The sequence below is a fragment of the Mirounga leonina genome, unplaced genomic scaffold, assembly GCF_011800145.1.
Source record: "Mirounga leonina isolate KUSES-001 unplaced genomic scaffold, KU_Mleo_1.0 Mir_55, whole genome shotgun sequence".
Classification (NCBI taxonomy): Eukaryota; Metazoa; Chordata; class Mammalia; order Carnivora; family Phocidae; genus Mirounga; species Mirounga leonina.
This window is the reverse complement of record NW_023270816.1, coordinates 8,719,513-8,737,347: the sequence shown is the minus strand read 5'-3', so window position 1 is coordinate 8,737,347 and position 17,835 is coordinate 8,719,513. Positions and strand designations below refer to the sequence as shown.

Genomic DNA, 17,835 nt, shown 5'->3' with positions numbered 1-17,835 from the left:
ACTGGAGGCCGGGGCTGCAGGACTGGATGCTGGAGCTGAAGTACTGGGTGTCAGGCCTGCAGTACTGGATGCAGGGGCTGCAACACTGGAGGCCGGGGCTGCAGTACTGGGTGTCATGGCTGCAGTACTGGGTGTCAGGCCTGCAGCCCCGGCCGCCGGGGCTGCAGTGGGGGGCTCAGGTCTGCAGCACTGGCCCTGGATCTGCGGCACCGAGCGCGGAGCTCACGCGTGAAGACCTGCGTTCATCCTATGGCCATAGCTGTGCGTCTCGACTCCAGGCGACGGGAAGCAGCGACCGCGGCAGTCGGGGCTCGAGCCCCAGCGCCCGCAAGCGCAGCGCCCCCTGGCGCAGACTCCCGGCCCGGCCCGGCCCGGCCCGCGGGACGCCGGCGCGCAGGCGCGCGCTGCTGGGAGCGCCGGAAGCGGCGGCCCGGATGTCCGGTCACGTGGGGCCCCGGGTTCCGGGTTCTCGGAGAGCTTGGGGGTCCGGCGAGCGGGGCCGCTAGTGCGGCGGGGAGCAGGGCCATGGAGAAGCTGCGGCGGGTCCTGAACGGCCAGGACGACGAGGAGCAGGGCCTGACCGCGCAGGTAGCGGGCCGCGGCGGGGGCCGGTCTGCCCGCCTCCCGGGAAGACTCTGGGGGGCCTTCCGGGGTTTCGTGGGGTCTGCGGAAGCCTTAAGCCCCACCCCACGGCCCGGCTGCAGAGCCCGGTGTTCTGCGCGGCGCTGGGCTCTGCAGCCGGGCTGGGCAGCGCCGGCAGGTGGGCGGCTGCTTTGTCCTGCGAGCTGCGCGAAGCCGGGTTCTGAGCTTCGTTGCGTGGTTTGCCCTGGAGGAGAATGAGGTGCCGCGAGCGGGTGTCTCTTTTGGAAGCAGGGCCACCGGAGCGGGGCTGAATGAGGGCTACTTCCTTCATTACCACCCGAGAGGGGGGTGGACTCGCTGAAGGTTACTTCCTCTGGTGGGAGAATTAAAAATAGCCGAGGAGGGGCGCCTGGGTGGCTCAGTCGGTTGAGCGACTGCCTTCGGCTCGGGTCATGATCCCGGAGTCCCGGGATCGAGCCCCGCATCGGGCTCCCTGCTCGGCGGGGAGTCTGCTTCCCCCTCTGCCCTCTTCCCTCTTGTGCTGTCTCTCACTCTCTCAAATAAATCAAGTCTTTAAAAAAAAAAAAAAAAAAGAAGAAGAAGAAAGTGAGAAGACGGGGGCGCCTGGGTGGCTCAGTCGGTTGGGCGACTGCCTTCGGCTCGGGTCCTGATCCTGGAGTCCCGGGATCGAGTCCCGCATCGGGCTCCCTGCTCGGCGGGGGGTCTGCTTCTCCCTCTGACCCTCCCCCCTCTCATGCTCTCTCTCTCCCCCATTCTCTCTCTCAGATAAATAAAATCTTAAAAAAAAAAAAATAGCCGAGGAGCAGGAACTGCCCCCTGTCTCCGGCGTGTGCATGCTGACAAGTCCTTCTCTGCCTGCCCCAGAAGTGGAACGCTTGGAACCAGTATGCTGCAGAAGGGTCTTCCGTTTGTCCCTGTCCTTGCCCAGCTCCCTCCGCCGTCCTGTTTATTCAGCCCTTCTTGCGGCCAGGACGCTAGGCCAGGCTGTGAGGGTCCAGAGACTACGGGGCAGCGTCTGCTTTCGTTGGACCCGTAACCAGTTGGGCAGAGGATGATGGTCACACGGGAACCCACCAATAGGACGGCGAGAGGTGTCAGTGGGGCAGTAACGGCCCCCGACTCACTCGCTGAATCTGTGTCGTGCTCTACGGTGCAGGATCCATAGCCGCGTGTGGCCACTTAGGTTTGAACTAGTAGAAATTAAGGAAGATGTAAAATTCTTTTCTTAGCCACACCAGCCACATTTCGGGTGTTCGGCAGGCACGTGTGTTAGTGGTTGCTGCTCGGGAGGGTGCTGAGTGGGACATTTCATTACAGGAAGTTCTGATGGACGGAGCTGCTCCGGACCTTGGGACCGTGAGGCTGATAGTGTCGCTTTTCTTGAGCCCGCAGTCTAGAGGGGAGAAAGATGTTGGGAGTGTTTGCTTGGGCATGTGGGTGGCCAGCTCGTGCGGGCTGATGGGAGGAGGGGGGAGAGAGCATGCAGCACAGCTCCCCACATGCTGGATTCTGTCCTCACTGAAATAGGAAGTAAGGGTGCCAGTTGGAAGTTTGGGGGCGGTGAGTTTTGAGGTTCAGGAAGAAGGTGCGAAAAGGCAAATGAATGGACAGGGAGCAACGGTGGGACTGTCGGCGGCACAAAGGCCCCCCTTGTGGGTAATGGTCCTGACATTGAGGTGGGAGCCAGATTCAGCAGCAGGAGTGCAGGGCAGGGCTGGCAGAGTTGGATGTAACCAGGGTTTGGATGCTGCCCAATGAACACATCAGAGGCGCAGAGGGCAAAGAAGTTGAGGATGTATGCAGGACTGATTATAGGCGGGCAGCAGGGGTGGGGGGTGTGAAGGGGGAGTGAGTGGTGACATCGGTGGGCTGGGTAACTAGGGATGCTGGAGGGTAGGAGGTGGTGGTTGGAAAGGGGGATACTTGAAATTGAGATCATGGAAAGATTTGAGATGATGGCACATTTATTACTGTAGATAAGGGGCTTGGTGGTTTATGTAAGGTGCAGAGATCATTGGAGGAGAGAGGGCGAGGAACCAGGAGTCCTAAGAGAGTTTTGGAAGGCTTGCTTACTCCAGTGATGGAATCACCAACAGTTAAGACAGGAGTGGAGGGATGATAGTGAGCCCCATGCAAAGTCCTTAGAAGAGCAAGAGGTGTGGCATGGGGGTGACCCCAGGATGGTCATGACAGCAGTGAGGAGGTGCGTTCACCTAGCCCACTTCCCGTCCCCAGTGGTCAGGATGCGTGGGCCTGAGGAGATAGGCCCCGCTTGGAGAGTGCAGGGGAGACCAGAGTGCAGAGAGCAGGAGGGGGGGACCTGGCAGGGCAGAGGGTGAGGATGTGGGGAGCTTGCTGATGGTGTCTAGGTGGATGTCCTGGGAGTGTGGCAGGACGCACGTGGGGTGCAGGTTGAAGGACTGGATGGGATTGGCTCAGGGTAGACTGGGGAGGTGGCGAGATAGGGGGGTACCTCTGAGATCTGGGACTGCCCCACCATCCTGCTGAGGGGATTTAGAGGCCAGGCAAGAGGCAGAGTAGCCAGAGTTGTAGGGTCCCTCCTTGTGAGATGTCTGGGAAGATGGAGGGAGGGAGAGATGGAGCCAGGTGTGAGAGGGTCCAGACCGATCACACGGCTTCCTGTAGCACTCGCTATAAGGTCTAAGCTCTGCTCGAGGCGCCTCAGCCCTCTGCACAACCTCCCCATCTCCCCCTGCGGCCCCCTAGGACGACTTGCTCTGCTCAGCGGCCTGATGGATGCTGGGATGCCCCAACCTGGCTCCCGGGGCTTGCCTACTGGGCCTTAACCTGTGTGGGCTTTTTCTCGCGGGGATCCGACAAGGGTGACAAGGCGGTTTCTGGAGTGTGAGATGAGGACCTGGATCTGGGGGGAGGTTGGTGTCACGGGGAGGAGAGGACTCTCTCCTCTGATGTTGTCCCCACGTCGGTCAGCTCTCTGTCCGATGCACCTCCCCAGAGGCCTGTAGCAAGACTCCCGACGCAGCTGAAGGAGCACCGCCCGCCCTGCCCTCCACCCTTGGAACTGCTTAATTCCTCCCTACAGCACACAGGGCACCTGATGTTCTAGTATGTGGGCGTTTGCTGGTGTAGACAGCCACCTTACCACGTTCACAGCTTTGTCACCAGCGTCGAGCTCAGCTGCTGGGCAGTCGGGGTCAGAGTAGCTGATTAAAGTAATGGGCCGGGGCGCCTGGGTGGCTCAGTCTGTTTAGCGTCTGACTTTGGGTCAGGTCGTGATCCTGGGATCCTGGGTTCGAGCCCTGCATCGTGATCCCTGCTCAGCGGGGTTCTGCTTGGGATTTTCCCTCTGCCTGCCACTCCCCCTGCTTGTGTGCTCACTTGCGCTTTCTCTCTTTCTCTCAAATAAATAAATAAATAAAACCTTAAAAGAAAGCAGTAGGCTAAAATGACAGAGCGAGCTGTGCCTCGGATTGCTTTCTGTGACAGTAGTAAGAGGCTGGAAGCGAGGAGGGGGCTGGCTTCCCTCTGTGCCATATCCCCCGTGGTCTGGGCACCGGGCGGCAGTCTGCTCCCTGTCAAGGGACCCCCAAACACGAGGAGCTGACGTCAGGGAGGAGGGTGTGCAGAGGGCCAGCCCTCAGCAAGGACAAGCGCCTGGGAGCTCTCAGTAGTATTTGCTGAGGGAATGAATGAGCAGACGCTGGAGAGTGAAATCAAGTGAGTTTTTTCTTTAAGCTGGAAGAGGCCTAATCATGCATACAGGTTGGTAGGAAGGGCCTCAGGGAGAGCACAGGGGTCACTCTCGAGAGCGGGGAGCAGCCGATACTGCACGTTCCCTGAGAAGGTCGAGGGCTTGGGCTCTAAAGCAGGTGGATTGACCTCCGCCCCTCTGAGGTCATCCGCGGAAAGGAGGAGAAGGTGTTCTTGAGGGGGGCTCGGTGGTTTGGTGGAAGCAAGCAGTGGAGGGCGGGCACATTGGTGGTTCGTGTTTTCTGTGTGAAGGAGGGGAAGCTGTCTGCACAGGAGTGTCAGGGCCACACCCGGAGGTTTGAAATAGCCCGTGGGCAGTGGAGTGAGAAGGGGGGTTGTCTTCACCGTGCCCATCAATCCACCACGTCAGGTTGCCAGGCAGGCGGCATCAGGGCCCATGGGAAGGTGGTGATGACCTGGTTATGACCTCCCCCCCCGCTTCTGCCACATGACTGGCCAGAGGAAGAAGAAGTGGGCTTGAGTCATGGTGGCATTTTGCCAGATGGATGCAGCAGAAGGGGAATTTCAAATGTCTTACTGAGTTGATGGAGCATGTCGTTTCTGCAGAGAGAGAAGAAGGACCTGTGGGCTGGATGGGGGACCCAGAGGCTGCAGGGCAGTCCAGGCGCAAGCAGGTGGATCCACGTGCCACCAGGACGACATCGGGCCCTAAGAGCAGCGGCTTGAAGTTTGGATGTGGAGTGATTTGGGGTGGTTAAGAGTGTCCTGGGTCACTGAGTGGAGTGGGGGGCAAAGGCCATAGAGATGGGGGGGCGAGGAGCAGAGAGGGTGGGCTGCCCATGTGGATGTTGGAATCATCCAAGATTCTGCCAGGATCCAGGGTAGGACCTGTGATCGGGGGCCCCGAGTGAGAGAGCATGACAGGGAGAGCACTAGGTGACAGAGGGAGGAGGGCGTGCTAGTCTCGGAGGAGGCTAAGGAGCAGGGCACCTGAGACGGTGCGGCCACCGTCCCACCCGAGAGCGCCCGTGCGCACCTGTTCCTTGAGCTTGCTGTCGGCTCACCTTTACCTCTGTGTGCGCCGCTGCCGTTTTGAAGGAGGCCTTGTAGGAGTGCTGCATTTGTGGTGTTCACTCGCTGAAGGCCCCCCGCATTCCCACTGTTGGGGCGCCGTAGCCCCGGAGCAAGGCTCAGGCCCAGACAGCTGCCCCTTTGTGATCCGGGGGCTCTCCTCCTGGCTTCTCCATCGCTAGGAGAAAGCAAGTGTCCGCTGGGCCGCGGGTTCATTCTCTCATCTCTAATGTTGCTGCTGCCGGGAACATGTTTCCCGACTATTCTTTTTCAATCAGTCGCGTTCTGGTTCCCGGTGGTGCTGTTTTACTGCAGCAGGAGGAATGCACCAGAGAAAGGGGGGGGTCTCTCCTGCTGACGAGAGGCTTTATCTTTGCTTCCTCTTCCTTTGTTTTTCTAATTATTTTTATTTATTTATTTTTTAAGATTTTATTTATTTAAATAGAGTGTGAGAGAGAGAGAGCACAAGCAGGGGGAGTGACAGGCAGAGGGAGAAGCAGGCTCCCCACCGAGCAAGGAGCCCGACGTGGGGCTCGATCCCACGACCCTGAAATCGTGATCTGAGCCAAAACCAAGAGCTGGATGCTTAATGGATGGAGCCAGCCAGGCGCCCCACTTCCTCTGCCTTTGATAACAAACAAGTAAAGTAATTGTGCCAGGGTCCATGCGTATTTGTTTGCTGAGACAACCTCTAAGAAATCAGTACAGTTGCTGGTTTTGCTGGGCTTCTTCCTGATCATGCTTGGACCAGAAAGTCGCACCTGAATGTTTCTGGGGCAGTGGGTCTGGAGGGTCCGGGCTCCTTCTGGCTCCTTTGTGGAGAACGCAGTGCCAGGTGTTCCTGCGTGTTTTCCCACTTAGGCGTCAGGGAATCTGTGATTTGTTTCCGTGTCCTGGACAGTAGGCAAAGCTCAAGGCAAGTCATTTGCTTGTGGGTTGAATATTCCATATTTACAAATGGAAGTAACTTGTTTCCTTTTAAAGATCATTACTTGGAAGATGGGAATAAGGGGGAAATACCTGCAATTATATAAATGACCAGGTTGAGAGAAGAATGAACTGGCTCTTGAAAACCAGCGGCTGAACTTAGGAAGGGGTTGGGGGGGGGGGGAATGTAAATTTGTAAACCCGTCCCCCCGTCACTGCACTCTCCCTGCCCGGTTCCCAGTTCGGCTCCCGTGGGACACTGCTCTGCATGCACGAGCCGCAAGCTGCTTTGCGGTGAGTGGTCTTCGGGTTCGCGGTGCTCTGCGGAGTGGAAACACTGCAGGGGCCTCTTCCTAGTCAGGAAGCATGACATTTGGACGTTTTCATAGGCAGGTCCATTCTTTGTTTAACGTGGAACAGTAGTTTTGCTCTAAACTGGTGACATTGCTGGAAACAAGAATGTGATTTAAAGCAAATTTTACAAACCATTTAAAATGTGTTAAGTGATGTATGTTGCACTTATGATCGTTATTTAGTTATTTTTATCTATTTTTCATGCTGCATAAGGATTCCCAGGTTAATCAGTTGAGGTAAGGAATGTAGTGAAAGGTATTTTCTGTTTTTGCTTCATTCTTGAAAATACATTATAAGCATATGATCTTATTTTTAAGCATCTATGGTAATATAAGTTAGAAATCAAGTTTTGATATAAAATTCTTAATATATATTTCTAGTCTCCTGAACTAGCCATTGCTGATACTTTTTCTGCGTCATTGGAAAATAAGTTCTGAGTGTACTTAGAAATCGGAATGTGTCTACAGCTGCATCTGGATTACTGTAGAAGGAATGCCTGGTGATTTCCACTCTGCCCACGTGACTTGGTTACAGTTTGCATGTAGGAATGCTGTTCCTCTAGCATAAGTGATCATTTAAAAAATGGGTTTTCAGTAATGGTTGAGGAGATACCTAGGGCTCTCCTGAGCTGGTTTTAAATGGACTTTTTATAATAAGTGGAAGTTATGGACACGACGGATGGCTGCCCAGGTCCCCCTTGTGAGGCAGGTGTACGCATCCCCCAGGGGCTCACAGCTGTGCCCTCCTGCACACCCTGGGGTCCTGCAGGCGCCCCCACTCTGCTGACAGCCCATGGCCAGCTGGCCCCCTGCTTCAGGGCGGGACCCACACTGAGGTGCAGTTGACGGCCCAGGCCCAAGCTGAACTCCGGCTGAAACCACATGATCCCCCCCCTTCCCTGTCAGCTCCTCTCACTTCCCTTGGGGTTTCTGCTGAGAGCAGTTCATGCAGCAGGACCCCTGTCTCAGGCTCTGCACTTGGGGGGCCTCTGCTGCCTCAGGCAGGGACTGAGGGAGGCATGGTGAGCCCTGTGTGCCTGGGACCCAGCCTCAGTGGTGCTCCACATTTTCTGGTCTCATTTCATCTCGCCCCTATTTTTTTAGTCACTGAGTATTTTATAATACGTATCATACATTCTGTCATTCCGTGCGTGTTGGGGTGCATCTGCTGTCCTGCAGGCAAGGGCTGTTAAAACCAGGGGCACAGTGCCGCGGGCATATCTGTCCTCCCGCCGGCAGAGGGAACAGCGGGGCCCCGAGACTGCCCGAGCCCCACGTCGTGCCTACATTTCCCTTCCCAGCCTGGGGTGGGGGTGAGGGGGGGTCTTACCCTTCTCACGTGACCAGATTCAGGGGAAGCTTTGCCCTCCTGCCGCGGGGAGTCAGATTGCTCAAGGCAGCCGGGGGACGTGTTCTGACTCCCCTTCCTTCCTAAGGTCCTGGAGGCCTCGTCCCTCAGCTACAGCACCAGGCTGAAGTGGTTCGTCATCTGCTTCGTGTGCGGCATTTTCTTCTCTATCCTTGTGAGTTACAGCCTTCTGTTGCCTCATGACTTATATTTTAGGCCAGACTAACCCCATTTAGTTCCAGCAAGCAGCCCGCGGTCTGTTTCCAGGGGACATAGTCAGTCACCTGAAATAAAGGGCTAGAGATCAATATAGAGATGCAGAAATTCGTATTTGGGGGGTGGTTTATAGGTTGTGAAAATAATTCTTTTTAAGAAAAATCCATGGGTATAGAAAGCTGTAGAGTCAGGAATCGAGATACGTTAACTATTTAACTTGCCGCTTATAAAGAATATTAATTTAAGTAGAGTGAGATTTATGCACATGTGTAGGGACGGTGTATTACGGTTAAGTTATGCATACTTACATGCAAAATAGGCAGAAAAGTCCAGTTAGCAAATAACAATGAAAATTAACTCTTTAAAACGATGTAGAGACTATACTAGCACATTTTAACTGTACATTATTATATAATCATTCCTATTGTAGCACGTTTATATTTTACGCTATTACAATGGTAAAATGATTTCAAAATATATCCGAACTCAGGGGACCGGATTGCTGTGGCTTCCTGGTGGCATAAAGCTGTTTGCAGTGTTTTATACCTTTGGAAATCTCGCTGCGCTAGCCAGGTGCGTATGGAAGTCGGGCTGCTCCAGGTTTGGTTTGCTGGCACCATCACCAGCCTTCCTTTCCTGGAGGCACTTCCCGAATAGTGTGGCTTCTGGAGCCACAAGATTTATGTCCGTCCAGTAAGTGTTTATTGACCCCTGCTGTGTGCCCAGGGCATCACGGTGTGGGAACGGTAGGAATGGCCAGCCTGTGGGGCACTTGCTGAGTGTTTCTGTCTGTTACCCCAGTGTCTGAGGTGGGCACTGTTATCGCCCCCACCTTATGGCCGGGGGTTGTAGCACAGAGAGGGTCAGTCAGTGTCCCGTGATGTGCCCAGTAGGGTGACCGGCAGGCTTTCTAGCAGACCGTCCTCCAGAGCGCCGGCTCATGGTGCCACGCTCGGCTCCCTGCTTGGGAAGCCCTGTCTCAGTGGGGCCAAGGACCGGACTGCCTCCCAGCCAGCCAGGAGATCCTCCGGGAGTGGTGCTGAGCAGAGAGAGGGTGAGGACAGCTAGCCCAGCAGCATCTTGGATTGGGGCGCAGGAATCCCTCTCTGAGGATCTTGGTGCCCGTTTGGGTGTGTTGATGTCTGTTGGATTGGTTGTCAGATGTATGTGTTTTGCATTTGTGTACATTGAGCTTTCAGAGGTGACCTTCTGTCTGCTCAGGAATTTTCTGGATCAGAGGTAGTCAAGTGAACCTGTGTGGCCGAGGCCAAGCTCAACGGGCTTTCCTGGGCTCGTGCCTGCAGAGCTGTCCCTTCAAGCTGGAACAAAGCCCAGCTCAGCAGGTTTTAGGTCATGTCACTGTTGGGGGCTTTGCGCTGACCGAGCATTGTTCTGGTCTGTAGCGTGCAGGGGTGAGGGGTAGCAGTGTGTGAAATGGCTCAGATTGGGAACACGTGACCTGTGAATTCGGGACTGCTCCGGCCGTCACGTTCACCTGGAGCTATGAAACAGCACTGTGAATACCTTGTGAGAAGGCATTGGTGTGTCCTAGAACGCTAGATTCACGGTTCCTTTTGGGGCGCCTGGCTGGCCCAGTCGGTAGAGCATGCATTCTTGATCTTGGGGTTATGAGTTCAAGCCCATATTGGGCCTAGAGCTTAGTTAAAAAAAATAAAGTATTAAGGTTTTAGAAGAAGTTTGCTTTTAATGTTAAGGAAAAATATAACTGATTTAGTGAGAGACTTTTATTAGTAAACCAACATAAGATATCTTTTCTTTAAAGCATTTATGTTTATATAGCCAGACAAGGTAGCAGATCCATCTCTTCATTCTCCTGTTTGTTTCATATAGACGTACTTTTCTTTTCTTTTCTTTTTTTTAAGTACGTGCTTTCTAATGGGACCCGTGAAGCAACTGAAGAAAATGTTTGAAACAACAAGATTGCTTGCAACAATTATTATGCTTGTAAGTAAATAATGAAAATTAAAACTTAGAGAAGTGTTTTTTGCATTATTGTCTTACAGATAATTGCCCGCTTTTATATATATACTATTATATTTCTCTTGCTGCATGTAATAATCCTATTCTTAAGGCTGTGTGTTAGAGAATTTAGATGGTACGCATTACTTAAATTGACTGACTTGCTCAATCCTGCTTTCTGTTGCATATACCTACCACTGGAGCTCTGAGTATTAACGTGGAGATTAGAGGTGGATGTATGTCATTTCCCAGCCCCATAGAGCACCTCAGAACGGATGGCTGTGTGTGCTCTTTGGAGGGTGGGGCTGGAACACAGGTCTCTTCTGAGGCAGTTCACCTCTTTTCTCAGGGACGCTTGGCTTCATTCACGTAGCCTGTCGTCTGGCTTCTGCCCCTTCCCTGTGTGACTGTTTGTACTCCCAGCAGCATGGCTTCTGAGCCGTGCCTTTCAGGATGCCATTCATCACTTGATGGGTTTTGTGCATGGCTGTCAGGTCATCACTCTTAAATGTAGGATCTATCTTTGAATCGGGGCAGGAGTGGGCTTATGGTCAGAAAGTTTGCACATCATGCATTTTGGGTTCTTGGCTGATGTTTTGGGTGTCATGGGCCAAGGAACTGAAGTGTCCCTCTCTCCACTGAGCCCCTTCTTCCTAATTGGCTTGTCTGTGTCTCTTGCAGATTTCTCTTTAAGCACGTTGTTGAACTTAAGGATCAGCATCAGCTAGTATGTCCTTGTAATACTAGGAAGCTTTTAAATACAGCTAAATGGGTCAGGTGTGTAGTCAGGAAATGTCCTCAACCGTAATGTGTGTGAATCTTCTCCCACCTCTTTACCAGAGGAAAAAGCCCTTTTTAGCCTAACTTTTTATTTAGGTTCTTATTCAACTTCATCATATTTTATTACCATTTTTCTAATTTTTCCAGTTATTTTGAATTTCCTATATTAACATGTATAGCAGTATATTAATACTCAACTTTGTGTGGGTTACCTAAGCTTATGCTGTTAGACTGTGAGAAGTTTATATTTTACTAATATTTTATGTAGATTGGCTTTCTTTAGGATATCCTGGAACCCATCTTAGTAATGTACTCTACACAAATAAGCATCAAGTCAAGAAGGCGGTTCAAACATTTAGAAACACATACTGTTTCCCAAGAGAGACCATTAAGTATTTAGAGGACGTAACTTTGGTGATGACCTGAGCCATGGTGTTTCCAGTTGAGTGTTCTGTATGCTCAGATTTGCTGCTGACGTAAGTTGTGCTTAATCATGACAGTGAAGCAGTGACTGCCACTTACGCAGCATCCTGTCAGTGCCGGCACCAAACCCAGGCCGTGACAGGTTCTGATCCGCTCGGTAGGCACCGTCCTCATTTTAAAGAGGAGAAAGATGAAGGCGAGAGCAGACGACTGATTGAATGCTCTGGGCGTCAGAGCTGGGGTCTCACGCAGGGTTCTGCCTGCCAGCCTCCTGCTTGTCACTGTTGGCTGTCGCCTGCCCTGCACCTTCACTCCCCTGCCTTCTTGGGGGGACACAGGGACATAAGTGATGATGTCATCTTCTGTGTGAAAATCGTTGCAGTAGATTCCTTATGTCAAGTTAAGTAAAGTAGGATTTTCTGGGTGTTCCCGGCTGCACTAAGTATCTGTTGCAGTGTTCTGTTACTGAACGTTGACGTGAGTGCTTCTCAGCACAGCAGTCGTCGGGATGAAGAGCAGGTATCGTGATGAGCACTGAGTCGTGGATGCAAGTGTTGAACCCCTGTCCCGTACACCCGAAACTAATGTAACACGGGACGTCAGTTATACAAGACTTAAAAAAAAAAAATTAGAAACAGCTGATATCCTTCCTCAGACATCTTTTCTGTTGATTTATTCAGCGGATTATTTACTAGGTGCTGGTAGTTTGCCAAGGAACAGTGCAGTCCTAGACTTAAGGTGGAGTCCACTTGGCACAGAGTAAGCAAGTACAGCTCGCGTGGCTGTGTCCTTGAGTCGGTCCTAGAGCTTTACTCGTGCCAGTGAATGCAGGTTGGTTTATGAATCCTTTTAAGCTTTTGGAAGGACTCACATTTGCGATTTTTTCTTTCCTGTCCTATAGTTGTGTTTCATATTCACCTTGTGTGCTGCTCTTTGGGTAAGTTACATCAGCCGTGCCTGCCTCCTGCTAACGTGGCCCCTCACCACGTCGTCACACCACCCCGAAGGAGCTCAGGGTCTGGCGTCTAAAACTCCCCAAGCTTGGGTGTCCCTCGGATTGTGTGTAGTAGTAACATGAGGTTAGTGGTTAGCCTTGTGACGACTCTGCCCTCCAGAACAGACAGGCGAGTTCAGACCCGCTCTCAGGGCAGAAGGACCAGCTCCTCTAACAACTCCTGGGCTCCGAGAGGCTCTTGCTGGGGGCGTGTTTTCTGTCTGCTGTGCTTGCTGGCTGGCCACGCTGTCCCCTCAGGCAGGGGGGTGCCGTGGATGCCGGACTACGTTTTGAGTCACAAGATGTTGAAACTGATAAGGAGAAGGGGCAAGAAAACAAACCAAAACAAATGAACCAAAAGAGGCAAAAGGGGATGCTTGGCTCGCTCACTTGGAAGAACAAGCAGCTTGATCTTGGGGTCATGAGTTGGAACCCCATGTTGGGTGTAAAGATTACTTAATCTTTAAAAAGATGTAAAATCACTTAAAAAAAAGTCAAAGGAACTTAATCTTGTACCTCTTAAGGTATGGTGAACAGCTCCTCATTAGCCTCCAGGAAATGACACTATTCCATTTCAGCTCACTTCTCAGTGTTCCTGGGTCTTCATTATATGTATTTATTGCCCCCCATCTACTTCCCAAAGGGATTTGAGGTGGTTCTCGAGCTATCAAGAAAACTGCACATTTAAAAAAAGAAAGAGTAGTGTATAATATGTTTTAGGAATATTCTATCAAAAGTGTTCTGATTTTCTTTTTAATTTTGGTGATGTAAAGACTGACTTGAATTATGTGACAGTGCCTACACCTCATTTCTCAATGATAACTCAAAAGAATATTCTTAAGCCATACTTGCATGTCTGTGTGAGGCATTGATTCCTGGCTCTTGGATGGCCTAACCGCCTATTTACTTGTAGGCAGTAAACTAAAAATGGTAAGTGAACAAATATAAATAAAAATGGGCAAGGAATCCTAAGAATAGGCCATTTTAACACAGAAACTGTTCATTTTACATTATTCTAGGAGATTATAATAAAATGCAGTTTTCCTTCAAAAACTAACACCAGGAGCAAGAGAGGAGTGAAGTGTGTGGGCCCCACAGAGGATGGAGACCCGACGGCTTCGTGGTTTGGGTGTTGATGGTGCTGGAGGTGCCTCTGACCCGGACACGTGGCTTTAAGGAGCCTCCGCAGTTACCCTGGGGCCTCTGAGCCAGGGCCAGACATTTAGCAGTATTTAAATTGAGGTGCAGAATTTTAGAAAGGAAATGTACAGATCGAAACTTCACATCTTCTGAATCTTAAATCTGTCGTCCTAGGGGTGCCTGGGTGGTTCAGTCGATGAAGCGTCTGCCTTCGACTCAGGTCATGATCCCGGGGTGCCGGGATCGAGTCCCACGTCGTCGGGCTCCCTGCTCAGCGGGGAGTCTGCTTCTCCCTCTGACCCTCTCATGCTCTCTCTCTCTGTCATTCTCTCTTATTATTTACTTAAGAGAGAGAGAGAATGAGAGAGAGAGAGCACGAGCAGGGGCAGGGTCACAGGGAGAAGCAGACCCCCCGCTGAACAGGGAGCCTGATGCGGGACTCGATCCAGGGACTCCAGGATCATGGCCTGAGCCGAAGGCAGTCGCTTAACAACTGAGCCACCCAGGCACCCAAAATAAAAAATATTTTTTAAAAAAACCTGTCGTACTAAAAAAATTAAATGAAGCCGTCCTCTGCATTTTGAAGGGCAGGAATTGAACTTGCTTGTGAAAAATATTTTTAAAAATCCTTAACTTGTCATTTCTCTGTTTTTGCTGTTGTTAGTGGCACAAGAAGGGACTGGCCTTACTATTCTGCATATTGCAGTTCTTGTCCATGACCTGGTAAGTCTCACAGGGATTAGAAAGTTAACACTCCCTGAGCAGTGAGAAGCCTTTCGTTCCGAGCCTTTGAGCCTGGGAATGTCGTTAGGCTGTCATGTGATGAAGGCTGTGCCCCGGAGGCTGGACCTCCGGAGAGGTCAGATGAGTGAGATCTGCCAAGTGTCCCGTGAGACGCACGCGTCGCCCGGCGGTGGCCAGAGGGCGGGCCGTGGAGAGAGAGATGGGGGTCACCGCCTGGGGCGTGGGCTGCTGGGCCGGCATGCTTACACCATGATGCATTTACTGCTTTCCGAGTATGTGAAGGAGAAATGATGAGGAATGTAGGTGATACCACGTGAATCCATAGAAGTGAGGCCACGTCACAGGAGAAGCCCCAGAGAATGTCGGTTTACTGTTCCCTTTGCGCTGTAGGGGTAATTACAGAGTCGATGTCGTTCTGCTGAGTGTGGCCCTGTCACACCTGGCGCTGTCCCATCGGAATCGTCAGTGAATACGGTTGATCATTCGGCACCTCTGGGGTGCGGGGCACCAAGCCCCACCTGGTTCAACACCTGTGTAACATCTGAGTGCCCAGAACTCCCCCACTAAGAGTCTACTATGACTGGAAGCTGATCAGTACATGTTTTCTGTATGTCTTAGATGCTGTATTCTTACAGTAATACCTGTTTCTTAATTCTTTTTGGTATTCCTAGGCTATGTGGTTCATCTGCAAGTTTTTTCAAATTGTTGCAAATCTCCAACAAAAAAATTTCCCGGAATATTTATTGAAAAAAAAAAATCCACGTTTAAGTGGACCCGAGAAGTCAGCCGCACGTAGTCGTAGATACTGCTCCCCTGGCCCTCCCACTGCCCGCACGTCCCTGTCCCTCCTTCCGAATGTTCTGTTCTGCCCCGTCTTCCTGATCACACGTTCCCCTCTGGGAAGTCTTGTCACGTTTGGACTGCATGCAGTTCGACTGCATAAAAGGCCCAGTGCGTATGTGATTGAATTGGATGAGCTCCACCCCACACACTTCCGTGTTTTTCCCAACACCAGAGTTTCTGGAGTGTTTCCCTTTGTCTTTAGAGCTCAGTTGGTCAGTGCCCCCCGAGTGGCCGTTTCCCGTCTCCCTGATGGTGCCCCTCTGAGATCACTCTTTGCTTTGGCCCTGGGTCTCTGCCCGCTGACGGCTGGAGCACCCACGGATGCTGCGTGCGCTTCTCCACCTGCTGTTCCACTCTGTTTCAGAGAACTGTGGCAAGGTTTCAATCAAATTCCTTGGCCTTTTTCTTTCTTTTTTTTTTTTAAAGATTTATTTATTCGAGACAGAGAGAATGAGAGACAGAGAGCATGAGAGGGAGGAGGGTCAGAGGGAGAAGCAGACTCCCCGCCGAGCAGGGGGAGCCCGATGCGGGACTCGATCCCGGGACTCCAGGATCATGACCTGAGCCGAAGGCAGTCGCCCAACCAACTGAGCCACCCAGGCGCCCCCTTGGCCTTTTTCTATAATGTGTTGCTTTCCCTGTTGTGTCATCTGTACTTGATGATGGGCTTACTCCCTAAAGGAGAATGCAGTTTATTCTCAGTTATTTTGTAGTTTTTATTGAAAAAACAGGGTCATTTCTAGTATCCCCAGCTCAGACTTCAGCAGGCGTCAGGGTCATGTAGAGAGTTTGTTCAGGAGGTGGGGGGTGGGGCACAGAAATTTGTATTTTTAATCAGTTCCTGGATGATGCTGTTCATTACTGGTCTGGGGCCATATTTTGAGGATTGCCGTACAATATGTCACCATATTTTCTGGGGTGTTCGGGTAAGGCCACTTGGCGTGAGGAAGTGTGGTATTTAGATGGTCTCAACATCTGTGAACTTTTCTTGCAGGTACAGCCTGTCATACATCCCGTATGCAAGGTGAGGCTGCTGTTTCTGGTCCTCTCACGGTCTTTACACAAATATGTGAATTTTAGCATATGCACGTTAAAATGCGATATAAAAGGCTGGGGGTTTTTTTGTGGACTTTGACATTCTTCCCCCAAAGAAATTATTTTTTAAATAAGATGAGTAGAAGTCTGCCATATAAAGTGAAACCGTTTTGAACGTATGTAGCATTTAGGTTGGGAATGTGCTGCTTTTGCCACCTGGACACTTGCAGGTAGGAAGTTCCTGATCCTTCCATGACTGCACATACTCAGGACATGGGACGTAGAGACACCAGCAAAACAAATTCTACATTAAAGATAAAGCAAGTTAGTGAAAAAATGACGTGTGATACATAAGTGTTTGTTTTAAGCCGGCAGAAACATACTTACATGTCAAGAGTAACTGCCGTCTTCTTATATTTTTCCCGAGAAATGTATTCATTTAGTTATGGAGGGAAAAGCAAAACTCACTGTAATCTTAAACCTGACCAGTTCAGCAGAATACTCTGTTGAGGCACAGCTTTGTTTCTTTGTAAAATCTGGAAACATAGGTTACATATGAAACACAGCAAAATTGTATGCCTAACATGAACAAGGAAGGAGATTGTAGAAATTCTATTTTTGTCCCATTTCAAATGGCCCATTCTTTTTGATGAGTGCTTACAAGGAGGACAGGCAGACCAGGGTCAACTCCAGGTGGGCAGGCTGTGGGACCGGAGACTGCAGGTGGTTCTCCAGTCTTCAGGACCTCTACTGGGAGATCTGGTGCCGTTTCTCAGCTCGGGGAAAGGTCACCTAGAAATGATGTCCAGCCCTGTGAGTCTGAGCTCAAAGCCACAGCAATTCCAAGCCAGGCCCGACCCCTGCATTTGAGGGCCATGCACAGATCTGCTCAGACATCTCCAGTTCATTGGTGCATCCATATACAAAGAGTAACTTTAAATGAATGAAAATGTTAAGTAATAGTTGAAACAAATTGTTTTGGAAAGAAAATGTGAAAGGCGAAGGAAGTGAACGTGAATATTTCTTTGGAATTCCGAGGATGTCGTTATAAACATTTTCCTTTTTAAAATCCAGTTCATTATTTCTCTTTAAAAATTATTCTTTTGTTAGGTTATTTTTGGTGTTTACATTTATTTCTTTATATTAAGATTAGCATATGTGCTAGAAAAGATTGCCTAAAATAAATGTCATTTCAGACATTAAAACATTATTTTCAAGTTTCAGTTCTTGATTTCAGGTGATATTCAGCAAAGTTTTTGTTAGGGAATGCTTCGGAGGCTCCACCTGAATTCTGATGTAGAGAGGTGATCGTGCATTTGTCTCTTGGCAGGAATGTTTTCTCCAACATCATCATATATGAGGCAGATTATTACATTGTTTTTTTTCTCTTTTTTTCCCCCACCAGGGATGCGGTAGTTAAATGCTGTTCTTCTCTCTTAAGCTGAAAATCAGAAACTCTTTGAAAAGAGCCTTGGAAAGTTGATATTCTGTTCACTCCCCAAACAGCTGCTGCGACAGGTTTTTAAGACCATTTTGTGTACTGGTGGAAACTACATGCTCGATTCAACTGTTAAATACTTGTAACGTGAAATTCATTATGTCTCATTAACGTGTTGTTCCCCAAATAAGGCATTTTTAATCATTGCCAATTGTAAATGATTTTTAGCTCCTTTTTTAATCCTTTC

At 50.5% G+C, this 17,835-nt stretch overlaps 1 protein-coding gene across 2 annotated transcripts; it reads left to right on the top strand.

Moving 5' to 3' along the window:
• The first annotated feature begins 437 nt into the window (after positions 1 to 437).
• Positions 438 to 17,605, top strand: LOC118001976 (vesicle transport protein SFT2A). 2 transcript variants are annotated; one of them, XM_034992193.1, is made up of 8 exons: positions 438 to 588; positions 8,084 to 8,170; positions 8,702 to 8,784; positions 10,095 to 10,176; positions 12,296 to 12,331; positions 14,193 to 14,251; positions 16,110 to 16,139; positions 17,556 to 17,605. In XM_034992193.1, exons 1-8 carry the CDS (start codon positions 526 to 528, stop codon positions 17,593 to 17,595), a joined length of 480 nt encoding a protein of 159 aa, XP_034848084.1. In that variant the 5' UTR covers positions 438 to 525; the 3' UTR covers positions 17,596 to 17,605. The 2 variants fall into 2 exon arrangements, with proteins under 2 accessions (XP_034848084.1, XP_034848085.1); XM_034992194.1 differs by lacking the exon at positions 12,296 to 12,331.
• Positions 17,606 to 17,835: the final 230 nt, after the last annotated feature.